General features: G+C 37.9%; 1 protein-coding gene across 1 annotated transcript; it reads left to right on the top strand.

The window, feature by feature from the left end:
• Positions 1 to 13,316, top strand: LOC140170205 (uncharacterized). The gene is made up of 2 exons (XM_072193541.1): positions 1 to 1,016; positions 7,381 to 13,316. The coding sequence occupies exons 1-2, from the start codon at positions 9 to 11 to the stop codon at positions 9,265 to 9,267; spliced, it is 2,895 nt and encodes a 964-aa protein (XP_072049642.1). The 5' UTR covers positions 1 to 8; the 3' UTR covers positions 9,268 to 13,316.
• The last annotated feature ends 1,144 nt before the right edge of the window (positions 13,317 to 14,460 follow it).

Genomic DNA, 14,460 nt, shown 5'->3' with positions numbered 1-14,460 from the left:
AGTTCAAAATGGCTGAAGCTTCACCCACACGACAGCGTGATAGACCAAGTTTAAAATCATTTGTCAATGATTTTCTGACTTGCAAATTGTGCGAAGAACTCTACAATGAAACGGATAGAGTGGCTAAAGTTTTAACATGCATGCACACATTTTGTAATGCGTGTTTGGACAAACTACTTCAAGATTTACACGTACGATGCCCGTACTGTAAGCGACGATGGGCGTTACCCGAAGACGGCTTTCCAAACCATTACATGGTGGAAGACCTGAAGAACTATCAAAGTCTTATACGAGAACCTTCGACGGAAGAGGTGTTCTCATATGATGAGGATACCTCTACAAGTACCGATGAAGTTGTCAAATGTTCTTGCTGCCCTGTACCAGAGGAAGCCAACCAAGCGGTGGCATATTGCGAAGAATGTGCAGGTCACGTTTGTCAGACGTGTATTGAATACCATAAGAATTTCAGACACATGAAAGGACATCACATTCAGAACTTATCAGAGTTACGTGGACGAGTGTTAGCTAAAAGCCGCTGTAGTATTCACGCAGATCAGGATGTGACAGTGTATTGCACGACCTGTCAGAGAGCATTGTGTAATACGTGTTGCGCTTTGACTACTCATGACGGGCATCCGAAGATTGACTTAAAGGTTGCTATGGTTGATACCAAACGCGAGCTTCGTGTATTAGCTGAACGTGGTCGTGAAAAACAAGAACCTTTAAATGAACTCTTGACAAGCATCGATGCTACTATCAATGAATTGAATATGTTGTTTAGCAGTCGGGAAGACGAAATCCAGACTTTGGTTGATGAGTTGGAAAAGATGGTCAAAGTCCAGTGTGAGCATGCTAAGACGCTGTTAAGGGAGTTGTGCCTGAAGAAGACGAAGCGGTTACAGAAGCAGAAGCATGAAGTGGAATCGAGGCATACTGAGTATGAGAGTGCGTGTGAGTTTGCTGAGCAAGCCTGCAAGGTTGCCAATCCGATACAATTATTAGCAGCTAAAACACAGGTGAGACAATATGGGCCAAGTTAATCTCATATCTGATGGCAAAGTAATATCTGATGACCTCAAGTTGTACAGTATGAGTTGTTGTACCCGACATACTAAAAGGTCATTCTGTGCATGTAGAATCCTATGAAAATTAAAGGACTGCGTAGTGACGGATGAGTATGCTTGATGAGATCCTAATGAGTGGTTTGACGTTATTCTTCATAAATTGACTGCTCAGTGCCAGAAGTGGGTAAGTGCAATAGCTGCCATGAGTACAGTGTGTAAATTGCTAAATGTTCACAGGGCAGCTATTGCACTTACCCACTTCTGGCACTGAGCAGTCGAAATACTCGCATCACATAAAAGTGGTTAAAAGGACGGGTGATATTAAAAACAAAACTGTGTTGGCTACTTTATCTTTGATATTAGCGCATTGGCTATCGAGTCAGGTTTAATCCTCTTTCCCTTGGCATTCACTCAGCATTGATTTTGATCTTCTTATCGACTATTTCAGACCACATAAACCATCTTATATAACATACATAGATACATAGAGGCTAAAAACAAGATCTTATCGTTCCTTTCCTTTACCTTCAGCAAAACGAATTGGAGACGGTATTTTTTGCATATTATGTCTTAAAAGGGAGAATTAGTAAGTTAGGTCATATATAGAGGCTAAAAACAAGATCTTATCGTTCCTTTCCTTTACCTTCAGCAAAACGAATTGGAGACGGTATTTTTTGCATATTATGTCTTAAAAGGGAGAATTAGTAAGTTAGGTCATATATAGAGGCTAAAAACAAGATATTATCGTTCCTTTCCTTTACCTTCAGCAAATCGAACTGAAGACAAAATATCTAAAAAGGCAGAATTAGTAAATTATGTCAACAAAAATGTTCTCCTGCTGAAATTAAGATGATAAGAGTGTGTTTGAAATACTTTGGTTAGGGGTTGGTAAAAACATTGGATAGGCAAAAATAGTCTTGAACCTCAACATACATGACATAGGGGGAATGAAAAAGGCGTTTGGTACACCAAGGTTGTACCAAAAACTTTTCTCGAGAATATTGTTATACTTTTAATGTTCATTTTGAGCATCTGTAGTTTGTGCGCATTCTTTAAAAAAATATTATTCATTCATTTCATGTTTCTAGAAAGTCAGCAATTTGCTGATGAATTTGTTTCCTATTTTCAGTGACGTAGTATTTAATTTGGGAATTTGCCGTCTCGATGACCCGATATAAAGGTCTGGAAATTGACAGGAAAACATCTTCAAAACAAGTCTAGTGTATCACCAGGATCCACAACATGTTCATCTATCAGGGCACAGTTCTTTAACCCCAATACATTTGTACATTCATTGAATGACCTTTGAAAATTTGGGTATGACAAGTCATACACTGCAACTTGAGGTCAAATTTTTCACTATGATTGTTTAATTGAAGTTATTAAACTATGCCATTGAGATGAGGCCATTGTGGTCCAAAGTGTATGTCGTACTTTGAGAGGATTCATTGGTTAGTATGTTTGCTCTTTGCATTAGCCGGATGATGTACTAATTCACTCAGGATTAGCATACGCTGACTACCGGCAACTCTGGCGGAGCGGTACATCATCTGGCTAAATTAAAGAGTAAACATGCTTGCTCTTGAAACGTCCCAAAGTATAATAAGTGTTTCACCCATGCCCAATTATTTTAATGAACTAATGATGCTACAATCCTAAATAACTTGTTGAACAATCACTAGCGTAGCCTATCTGGTGGGGCCTAAGCCGTTCTTACCCTGTTGATCTTCATTCTAGGCCGGTAAACATCTTAAATTGGGGTTAATATTGTGTAAAATTGAAAATATGCCTGGTAAAGACAACATTTCACCTTGATTTGGGGCTGATATTGGGCATTTTCTTGCGCTTCGTGTGCAATTATTCCGTTAAATTAGTTGTCTTTTGGTCCTTTTTGCTTATTAGTATTACTTAGCGTTATCAAATACATGGTGTTCCTGAAAGAACTGTATCTCCGGGATCTGATTTTTTTGGGAGGGGGTATTTTAAAGCATAAACCAAGCATAACTGAATAATCGATGTGGTTGAGGAATATATCAGCTATCACATACGTTTTGAATTTTGACATTTGACAGATTCGTTTTCAATCCGTTCCACGGAGTCAAATATTTATATTAACAACATGTCATCGATAGATATTTGAATCCTTGGGAAGGTCTGAAAATGGCGGAGTTTCGTAAAATTCTTATATTTCAAGAACGATGTGGTCAATTGTCAAAATTTTAAAAGTATGTTATAGCTGATTTTTGTCTCAATCATGCCAGTTATGTTTCGTTGTGGCGTTAAATACCCAAACAGCTAAGTTTCCGACGATGCAATTATTTCAAAGACACCTTGTAGTAGCCTGGTAAATGACTCACCGTATTACGCCTAATTAAATGAAGAATTTATTTAAAAAATCAGTTCCTCTTTCCCAGTTTTAAAAAGAAATGACTCGATGAAACTGTATTCAATATGACATATTTTGCGTGGGTTTTGTTCAAAATATACACGTAGACCATCATTTGACAATGTTGCTGATTATTGGGTTCAAATGATTCTGAAGCAAGGTCAATTAATGTATATATATGATCACTGTTGTCTATTGATATTGATCTGCATAGCATATACATGGTATTGGCATTGCTTGATTTTCACTGTATTCATGTTGTTCATTGATTCGTAAAAAAGTCTGATTATTTATATCTGGTCAGGTGATTCCAGTCTTATTTCAACAAAATACTGTAGAATTTTAAATATTCCTTGTAAAGATATAGATTTTTTCCTTAAACCTGAAAAAATGTGTTCTTTTGAGGAATATATCTTCAATGTGAAAGGTCAGAATTTTCAATTGGTCCTTAAAATGCAATTCGATAATTATGTCTAATGTGCTCTCAGTTCGCACAAACAATTACGTGAACACGTCACTATCCGAGCCCTTAAGTATTAGGATTTAGCTGTGTTTCATTTGACAAAACATATTTAGCCATGTTTCATTTGGCAAAACATATTTGTCAAAAATATTGTAAAAAATTAGTAGTTAAAACATATAGTTAATGCCGGTGGCATTTCATGTTTCATTTATGTTAAATTCCAGCTGAAAACTGGAAAACATTGATATCCAGTTGGATTTTACACCAATTTACCACTATTTGTTTTGTATACGAGACCAAATATTACCACAAAATGGCCATAGGGCCCATTGTGTGTTCCTTCCACGACATGCACAATAAGCAATTTGCCAGGAACGTGTGTGCCTCTTTGTTGTGGTAAGGCATTTATACTGCTTCAACCGTAAAAAGTCACTCAAACTTAAGTAAATCGAAATAGAATTAAAATCTAGTTCACGCACTTTTACACACAAGGTGTCCCAGAAAGAACTGTATCGTCGGAAACTGAAATTTTCAGTGTGATACTTTAACGCATAAACCAAACTAAATAACCGGTGTGGTTGAGAAATAAACATCTCCAAAAGAGTAACTTACCCCCCTTAAATAATGGTCATTATTCAAAAAGGGGCTATTGTATTACAAATCTGTAAAATGCGATGGAAGCAGCTGCGCATTTGGACACCTCATTTGATACGATAGCCCAGAAAACAATAAAACACCGGTAAATTTAATGTAGTGAGGTCCAGATTTGATGGTTGCACTTACATGCAATTTTTTATTATACAAAAACAATCAGATATCATTACACAGATTTCCTTCCATCACACTGAATACAAAATCAATACAATTTACTGCAACTTTCAAATCTTGGGATACATTGATTTAATTGTACGCTGTGACGTCAATATTTAGTCAATTGCTGCAAATGAGGTATCAAAATAAATAAATAAATTCTGCTTCCAACGCATTCTACAGATTTGTAATACAATCACCCGGTTTTGAATAATGGTCATTATTTAAGAGGAGTTAGTTACCTCTTTTGAGATGTTTATATTAGCTATCACATACTTTTTGAATTTTGACAATTGACCACTCCGTTTTTGAAATACAAGAATTTTACAAAACTACATCATTTTCAATCCGTTCCACGGAGTCAAATATCTATCAATGACAATTATAATAGACGCCTCGTGCGCTGATGATGCGTAGTGATTAGCACTTCGAATACAGATCATCGATTGATATTTGAATCCGTGGAAAGGTTTGAAAATGAGGGAGTTTCATAAAATTCTTATATTTCAAGAACGTTTTGGTCAATTGTCAAAATTATGTGATAGCTGATTTATTTCTCAGTCACACCACTTATTTAGTTATGTTTAGTTGTGGCGTTAAAATAACCAAACAATTAAGTTTCCGACAAATGCGGTTGTTTCAGGGACACCCTGTACTACTATAATAAATCCAACCCAACTTGAAGTTCGCTGGCATTTATTTCTTTGTATTAAATAATTGTTCACTTGCGCGATCAGGACGAAATGTGAACCGGTATAGATTTAGTATTATATAGGAATGTCACTGTCACGACTGCAATATGAAAAAATTCTTTCACAAAATAAGGAACTGCATAACCCTTGCACAGGAGTTTAAAAGGTCCCCAAATATTCAATCTTCAACACTCAAAGTTGTATTTAACAAATAATATTTTAATTAATATACAATCTTCTTAAAACAGAATTACCAAAGGAAAATTGTAGCTCTCTTTACATTGGATGTGACAGTGACACCCCGGTCATTATGGGTAGGATTAGGATCATTGGATGGGAATGCAAACTAAATAAATAGCGGTTTTTATAATATAGATCTCGGAGAACTCAAAGCGTACTAATTTCTCACAATCGTATAGCATCAACTAATCATTGTGCAGCCGAACTGCCGCGCCGCAACCCTATCCGTAATTAGATTGTAACATCCACCAATTATCTGTGCAGCTCCCAAAATTACATTAAATAAGGAAGTGTTTGATAACCAAACAACTAATCACCGATTTTGAAAGCAAGAAGAAACTGGAGATCCCGGAGAAAACCTGCGAGAGCGAGAATGAATCGGAATAATCCAAGTGCAGATACAGTCACGGCTGGGGCTTGAACCCGGGTCACCAGTGGTGCAAGGCGAGGGAACAACTGCTGCGCCAACCCGCTCTTCTAGCACTACACAACCCTGTTATATTGATTTTCAAAGTAATGCTGGAGAAAACTTTTAAACAAGAGAATTATCAAGTAGTTTCTGGATTACACCAAACTGTCTTCAGGGAAATTACTTTTTTTTTTTGACCGTTTATGAAAGCCACATTTTGCCATGCTTTATGCGGCCCATACACGGCCCATACACGTAACACGGTCAATTATATTGGGCAGTATCAAAGAACCAAGATATAAAATCTACCAATGTACACTGTTAATGATCGTGTGTACAGTACAGAGTGGTTGATTTTGTATCTAATGTCTTTGATATTGATATAATAATTGAACGTGTATGGGCCGCATAACTCAATTTGGCCAAATATTGACCTGTGTCGTTTCTGTATTCTGGTATTGATTTTTGAAACTGCATAATATAATTGTGTTATTAAAACAACGATATCAAATCGACATTAACAACAAATTCTCCTCGTACATATTCCTAATCATACATATAAATCTAACCATACCCCTTTGGATCCGTATCATAAACTCCAACCCCTTTAGAGTCAAAGTAAAAGATCATACCGGAGCAAAGCTCACAGACCGGTCAGGTGTACCCATATATTTCTCGGCGTTTACACCATAATTTGCTCTGATGTGTTGGGGGAACAAGTCGCCACTTCCTCCATACAATTAGCCTTTTTTACCTTCCAATCACAAATACCGGTACCCACATGAATACCAAGTGCCGACAACAGAGGTGAAGAGTATTTCCTAACTACACATTATAATATGATCATGATGGTGGTACCATAGGTACCGATGGCATGGGCTACACTACCGCTGCTGCGGCACTTTCATCGTTCCCTAAGTTTAATCCTAGCTGCTTGGGGCCAGGCACGTTTACCTGTCAATCAATCTCAGTAATTGTTTGCTTACGGTTTGTCGTAGCTACTGAAATTGCAGAACGCAGTGGACAACAGCGTGCCCTATGGTTAGTTTTTCACCTTCAAACATACAAACCTTCTTAAAAGTTAGGTCTTGGTTATTGAAAACTATATATCTTTACTCAAAGCATCATGTCAATAATGCCTAGAAAAGTTGCTCTTTCCTTCAAAAAGATAGCGGCATTTTTCTTCAATTCTTTTTCTCCGATGAATACCTCCTTTATATCCACAACTAACCATTCTTAGGTCGTCAGACGCGATTTTTTCCCGATTTTTATTATAACACCATTTGAGTAATGCTTGTTTTCCTTTTCACTTACAGATTTCGAGTCGACTGAACGACCTCATCGACAAGGCCAACGACCTCCCAGATCTAATAGAACCAGTTGAAAACTCCTACGTCCCATTCCAAGAAAGTCACGTGACAGCTCTTCAGGAATTCAAACACGCCATTTCACAGCTTGGAATCGTCCAATCAACATCCACCTTACCTAGTCTGTGTCGCGTATCTAGTCTTCCTTCTGGAGATCTCACTCCTGGTGAAACGGAGTTCGTATTGTTGTATGCGGGTAGTGTTGACCCCGAGACGAACTTAACAGGTGGGGATCCATTCACAGCACAGTTGACAGGGCCAGATGGGTCTCGTCAAGAATGCAAGATTATTGACCACAAAGATGGCTCATATGACGTTGCCTATACGCCAGTAACCTTTGGTACTCATACCTTAGATATTCGCTTGTTTGACAGACCCGTTCGGGGGAGTCCTTTTGAAGTGAATGTAGAATCTAACAGTCTATACCGAGTGGAAATATCTGACAGCGTCACATGGCTGCCTGCGGTGGCTGGTTTTCCTCACACCGTTAATGTTACGCTTCTTCCTGAAGAGGAAGACAAGCACGGCGAAGATTTAGCAAAGGTAAAAACTCTCCAAGCAGAAATTCAAAGCTCTTCTGGTTATGCAATACCTACCAGCGTAAGAAAAGACGAAAATGATGACTATATGTATGCAATCCAATACTTACCGCAAAATCCGGAACCGTTAAGTCTGCATATCAAGAGCAATGGTCATTCACTTACAGACAGCCCGTATTCCATTGACGTTTCTGACTTATCTAAAGAACACACAGAGATAACACTCGGTACACCTGTTGTGAATCAGAGATGGATCATATCTGTCACACCTAAAAACCACTTGGGTAGACCAGTGCCAATTTCACATACGGTTTTACATCTCAAGGTCACTACGTTAAGGCAGAATAAGGATCTGAGGATCGAAGCTCATCATGTCACTAGCGACCATGTCCACGTATTCCACTGCATTCCACATAAAGTTGGTATACATCAAGTAGATGCTCAAATCTGTGGAGTGTCTATTCATGGGAAAGCAGTACCTATAAATGTAGAGAACTGGATGATCTTACCAATTCCACAAGATAAGGAGAACTCTCCAACTAGCGTAGCTACATCTTCATCTGGGCTGATCTTCCTCAGCGACACGAAAGTTGGTAGCATACATGTACATAACACGGACGGCACTTATAGTTATATATCCGTGAATATGCACAAGAATTCCAGTATTGCTGTAGATCGGCAAGGAAGACTTCTACTGCTGGTATCTGAAAGGAAGCGAGTGCATGTGTACGAACAAGGACAGGCGGTGTTAGATTGGAAGTGCACTAAAGATAACGCAAGGCCGGTTAGTCTAGCGTGCAGTCGTCACGAGGGGGACGATACGGTAGTTATTGCAGACGCTTCGCCCGATTTCAACGGGTTATTCCTGTACAAATCTGATGGCACTCCGATCAAATGCATATCGCTCTCCAATAGCTTCATTATCGAAGGTCACGACAGCATCTGCACCGATGATAGGCATCATATATTCATATGTCATAGTTCAAAAGCAAAGGTCATTGAGTTCAACTTCGATGGGTTGTTCATCCGGGAGTTTCCAACCGAGGTGAAAGGTCAACAGTTAGCCATAACATCGACTCCAGATGGCTTTCTTCTTGTTTCAGAAAAAGGCAGAGTAGTGATTCTTGATCTCCGTACTGGGTTTTCGAAGTATAAAGGAGACATTATTGCGCGTGGGGATTCTTACAGTAGCATGGCGGCCACAAATGATGGGTGCGTTATCGGGCTTGACGTGTCACAAAAACGTCTTATCAAATACGGATATCTACTGGAATCATTTTACGTCACCAAATTGTAACTAGACTCGAATAATATTTCGGAAACTTTGCGAGTGGGATTCTTACAGTAGCATGGCGGCCACGAATGATGGGTGCGTTATCGGGCTTGACGTGTCACAAAAACGTCTTCTAAAAATACGAATATCTACTAGAATCATTTTTCGTCACAAGATTGTAACTAAGACTCGAATAATATTTCGGAAAACTTTGCGAGTTTGATTCCTACAGTACACGGCAAAAAGTATTTTACTCAACATTGAGTAAAAAGGTCACAACTCAACAGTTGGGTAAAAAATTACTCAACATTGAGCTCATGTCGAATGATTTTTTTTTACTCATTTGTTGAATTGTGACCTATATGAGCTCAATGTTGAGTAATTTTTTGCGAGTGACCTTTTTACTCAATGTTGAGTAAAATATTTTTTGCAGTGTAGCATGTCGGTCACGAATGATGGGTGCGTTATCGGGCTTGACGTGTCACAAGAACGACTTCTAAAAATACGAATATCTACTAGAATCATTTTAAGTCACCAGATTGTAACTAGACTCGAATAATATGGCACAAAACTTTGCGAGTGGAATTCCTACAGTAGCATGGCGGCCACGAATGATGAGTGCGTTATCGGGCTTGACGTGTCACAAAAACGTCTTATCAAATACGGATATCTACTGGAATCATTTTACGTCACCAAATTGTAACTGAAGACTCGGATGGCAGAAAACAAAGAACATCCAAAAGTAACTTAACCTAAATTACGAAACAAGTGACTGAATCAAACATTTACGATGTGTGCGGCCTTAATAGGTGAAATCTATCAATCGGGTGCGTTATCGGGCTTGGCGTGTCACAAAACGCCTTTTAGGTGAAATCTATCAATCGGCTTACAAAACCAACACAAGTACAGAAACCGCTCTCTTAAAGGTGAAAAGTGATGTGTTGAATGCCGTAGACAGAGGAGTTGTCCTTCTTGCACTATTAGATCTGTCTGCGGCATTCGATACCATCGACCACGGTATCATGCTCAAACGTTTACAGGATAGAATTGGTTTGTCTGGTAATGTATTGCAATGGGTTCGTACATATCTTAATTGTAGAAGTAGTCGTGTATTTATTGATGGTTGTGTTTCCAATTCATTTGGACACGGACACTAAACATCATGTTGTACGGGCCCTTATACTTTCGCGTTTGGACTATGGTAACAGCCTTCTCTATGGACTCAAGTCTCAAGATCTTCGCCGCCTTCAATCCCTTCAACACAAAGCATCTAAGCTAATTTTCTCCGTTCCTAGACGTACTGATCCAAAACCTCTCATGAACAATCTTCATTGGCTTCCGATAAGCAACCGCATCCAATTCAAACTCTGTCTTCTGATTTATAAGTGCCTGACTGACTCTGCTCCGCGATACCTCATCGATTCAATTAGTCTTAAGTCAACACCTTCCAGTGGCCCTGTTACAAGATCTGCCCTGGACAGAACTCACCTAAACATTCCCATGTGCAAGTTAACCTGTGGTGATAAGTCATTTACAGCTGCTGGACCGTCCATCTGGAACAACCTGCCACGGAACATACGGGAAGCTTCTTCTCTCACACAATTCAAAAAGCTGCTGAAAACTCACTTGTACAATTTTTAGTAATTTTCATTTTGTCTTTACATTGACTTTTCTTGTTTTCCACTGGCTGGTTATTGTTTGTTGTTGGTATTGTAGTTTTGTGCGTTTAGATCAATTTTTTGCATAAGCGCCTTAAATCACCTTTATGTATGTATGTATGTATGTATGTAATATTTAACGCTTGCCCAAGCTTGCCCAAGTAGAGTGTCGGAGCGTGCCGTAAAATTGGCACACCCCGACACTCTACCTAATGATTATGTTTAGCGCGAGGTATAATAACCTCGATTTCAATTAAGGGCTCGGTCACCCACCTTTGCACAGTATTTTAGTGGGACCTGAGATCAGACACACCAAATTGTATTCTGAAAACAAGATTCAAATAGTTTAAATTTGACATTTTTGACATTTGACTAAGTAGACTTAATAATTCTAATGCTACGTACTTAAAGTGTATGTAACTGGGATGAAAACCCGACTATTATATGAAAATTTTGACCTTTTGTATTGATGATATACATAAAGTTTCCCAAAAGTCTTAGGGTCGGCTTTTCCTCCCAGCTACATACACTTTAAAGGCCAATATTGGAATGTCATCTTTCCCTGGGTAAGATCTGACACCAGGCCAGCCCATGGCCAGAGGGTAACATGAGTAGGTTTGTTTCACCTTGAAGGCAAGAATAGTCTTGCAAATATGGGCCAACTTTCCCCAAGGCATGATCTAATATGCCATGAATTCGTTGGACTACAACTGGTATCTACTGGTCAGTTTATACTCCTATTTTCACATCTGTTATTTTTATATGGGGCTTTAGATTTATATAAGTTTATTTCAAGGACTGTTAAAATTTAAAAAAAATTTAATTTTTAATAATCTACCATAAAATTTGTATATATCGCGAATTTCCAAAAATCAAAATTATTTTACATCACAAATGCAGCTTTAAATGTATCAGTTGTGAATCATATAGAATTGTGATGCGTTTTGTAATGACAACTAAATAAGTCAGTTACTAGTATTGCATTACACTCTTAGAAAAAAGGGCAACTTGGAACTTTTTCGTCACGTATATAGCACCCTGAGGTTCTATAAAGAACCGAACTAGTTATTTAAAGAACCTTAGCTAGTTCTTTAAAGAACCTTAAAGATTTAAATAAGCCTTCTAATTCATTAATTCAGGGACTCATCGCAAAGTTAACAAAAGTTAAAAGGAATGTTAACCTTTTTTGGTTCTGAAAATATTTTTCTTGGCTAAAGAACAACTTTTTCTGTTTGAGAACCCTTGAAGGGTTCTTTATTATTAAGGGTTCCTTAAAGGTTCCTCAATCTTCAGGCTCTACAAGAACCTCATGGAGAACCAAAACAATGTTCTTTAGCCAAGAAAATGGTTCTCTGTAGAACCTTAACCTTAAACATTCAAAAATATTTTTGTAGAACAGGCTGCGAAACATACTTAAATATTGTTATTTGTTGACAAAATATTTTTCAAAACTGTTTGACAATGACAATATCTTTAAAATATTGTTGTATCATTATTTTCATATAAAACGTTTAAAAACGTTTTCATGACATTTATTAACCCAACATTTAAATAGTTTTCAAAACGTTTTGACCAGAACCAAGGCACGTTTATAACACGACAGCGTTTTAAAACCATTTGTGTTTGCTAGGTTGTATTGTTATGAACAGCCCATTACAATGGCATTAGTCCTAATGGTCCTTAGTCCGATAGGGTTAAAGGTAAGTTTATGGCATTTTAGGTTAGGATTAGGTTAGGGTTATCATTAGGATTAGGCTCCGAGTTAGAATTAACATGTTCCTATCGTTTATTCTCTAAGCTTATGCCACAAAGATAGTAATTTGTGTTCATGTTATACTGCATAAATTGATATATTTTGGTCAACTTTATTAAGGATTGTTGTGACGATAATTCAGTCAATAATTGATTATTGATCATAGTGCAGAAAGCATAACCATTCATCAAGTGAACGTTTTTATATCCGAGTCTGTGCATCAACTGCACTGAGTGAAGCAAGGATTTGTTTCTCCGTTAATAAAATCTTCACTCCTTGCTAGCCCTGCGACTGATGCAGACCTACTCAACTTGGTGGTTCATGATGAATAGTTAGACTGGTAACATGATGACGATTATAATGTCATCATGTCTTGCACGTGAATCATATTCAATTATACTTATGCGATGTAACTCTGGTAAGATTTTATATTAATACATACATTATAACTGATCATGTAAATTCCTAATAAATTCTAATACTTAATTTCTGTTTCATCTTGTTTATTTCGAGATAGTCATTCCCGTTCCCGTTCATTCCTTCATCCCTTGGGACTCCAAATCTGGTACCTCGCTCATCTTTCCCATGACTAATTCCCCAATTTAAAAGTCATAACAGGATTTATAATCTTTATTGCAGAATGTCTCGATATCCTTTAGGTAAAACGCGGAATCGCATAATGTTGCGACTTTTCAGAAACTTCTTAACGCTAAAGTCATTAAAATTAAACTTTAAAAGATAGTTCAGACAAAGAATTTGACAGGTGCCCAGTACCTTCGGGCATTTCGAGATATTGAAAATTGAATTCCTCTGGACTTCAAAGAATACAAAATTGCGCGGCCCGTTTAATCATGAAGAAAAGGAAGTATGAGCATATCACCCCCGTCATATATGAGCTTCACTGGCTGCCATTAGAATTTCGGATTCAGTATAAGTTAGCTGTTTTTGCTTTTCGGCACTTTGAAGATACTTTACCAACTTATCTGTCTGCTACGCTCTGCACGTACAAACCAGCTCGATCACTTCGATCTTCTACTGAAAGATTATTGAAATCTCCCCATGTAAATCTAAAATCGGCTGGTGAACGCTCCTTTCATTTCGCTGCCCCGGCTGTTTGGAACTCGCTTCCAAACAGCCTCCGTAACACACATTCGCTTACGTCAGTTCAAAAAGCAACGTAAAACTCATCTTTTTCTTCGTGCTTTTCCGGATTCACATATGTAACTTGTTTGTCTTTATTGTTTGTGCGCCTTGAGTTCTTTTGAAGATTGCGCGCCTACTAAGAACCCTCCATTATTATTAATAAGGATTCAGAAAATATCGTTTGACAGATCTACGACTTACCAGTCTGGAGTTATTAGCGAAAAGGTTGAAGGTCAACATTTCGGGTCCACACGAGTCAAAACAGAAAATATCACCCCAATGTTGATAAAAATGGTCTCAAAGTGTCTGCCTTATTTGTTATAGCAATCCAAAAAAAGAATAGTTTGTACTATGTAGGACATTTTGTCAACGAAACACAGCAAAATATGTCACAATCAATAGGGAATGGGTATACTGAACCATTTCGCTGTGTTACCTGGGTAACAAAATAGTGCAAACTATAATCTCTCTTATTTCTTTTTTTTATTGTTATAACACGACAAAAAATTTGAGAAAATGTTCATCACAATCGGAGGATATTTTCTGTTTTTACCAATGTGGAGCCCAAATACTGACTTTCGACCTTTTCACTAATAACTCCAGATTGGTAAGTCGTAAATATTTCTTGTGGCGCCCAGGGATAAGGATGCATAATGGCGCCCC

This window comes from Amphiura filiformis, chromosome 14, assembly GCF_039555335.1.
Source record: "Amphiura filiformis chromosome 14, Afil_fr2py, whole genome shotgun sequence".
Lineage (NCBI taxonomy): Eukaryota > Metazoa > Echinodermata > Ophiuroidea > Amphilepidida > Amphiuridae > Amphiura > Amphiura filiformis.
The sequence above is the reverse complement of the archived record's forward strand: the minus strand, read 5'-3'. Positions and strand labels throughout refer to the sequence as shown.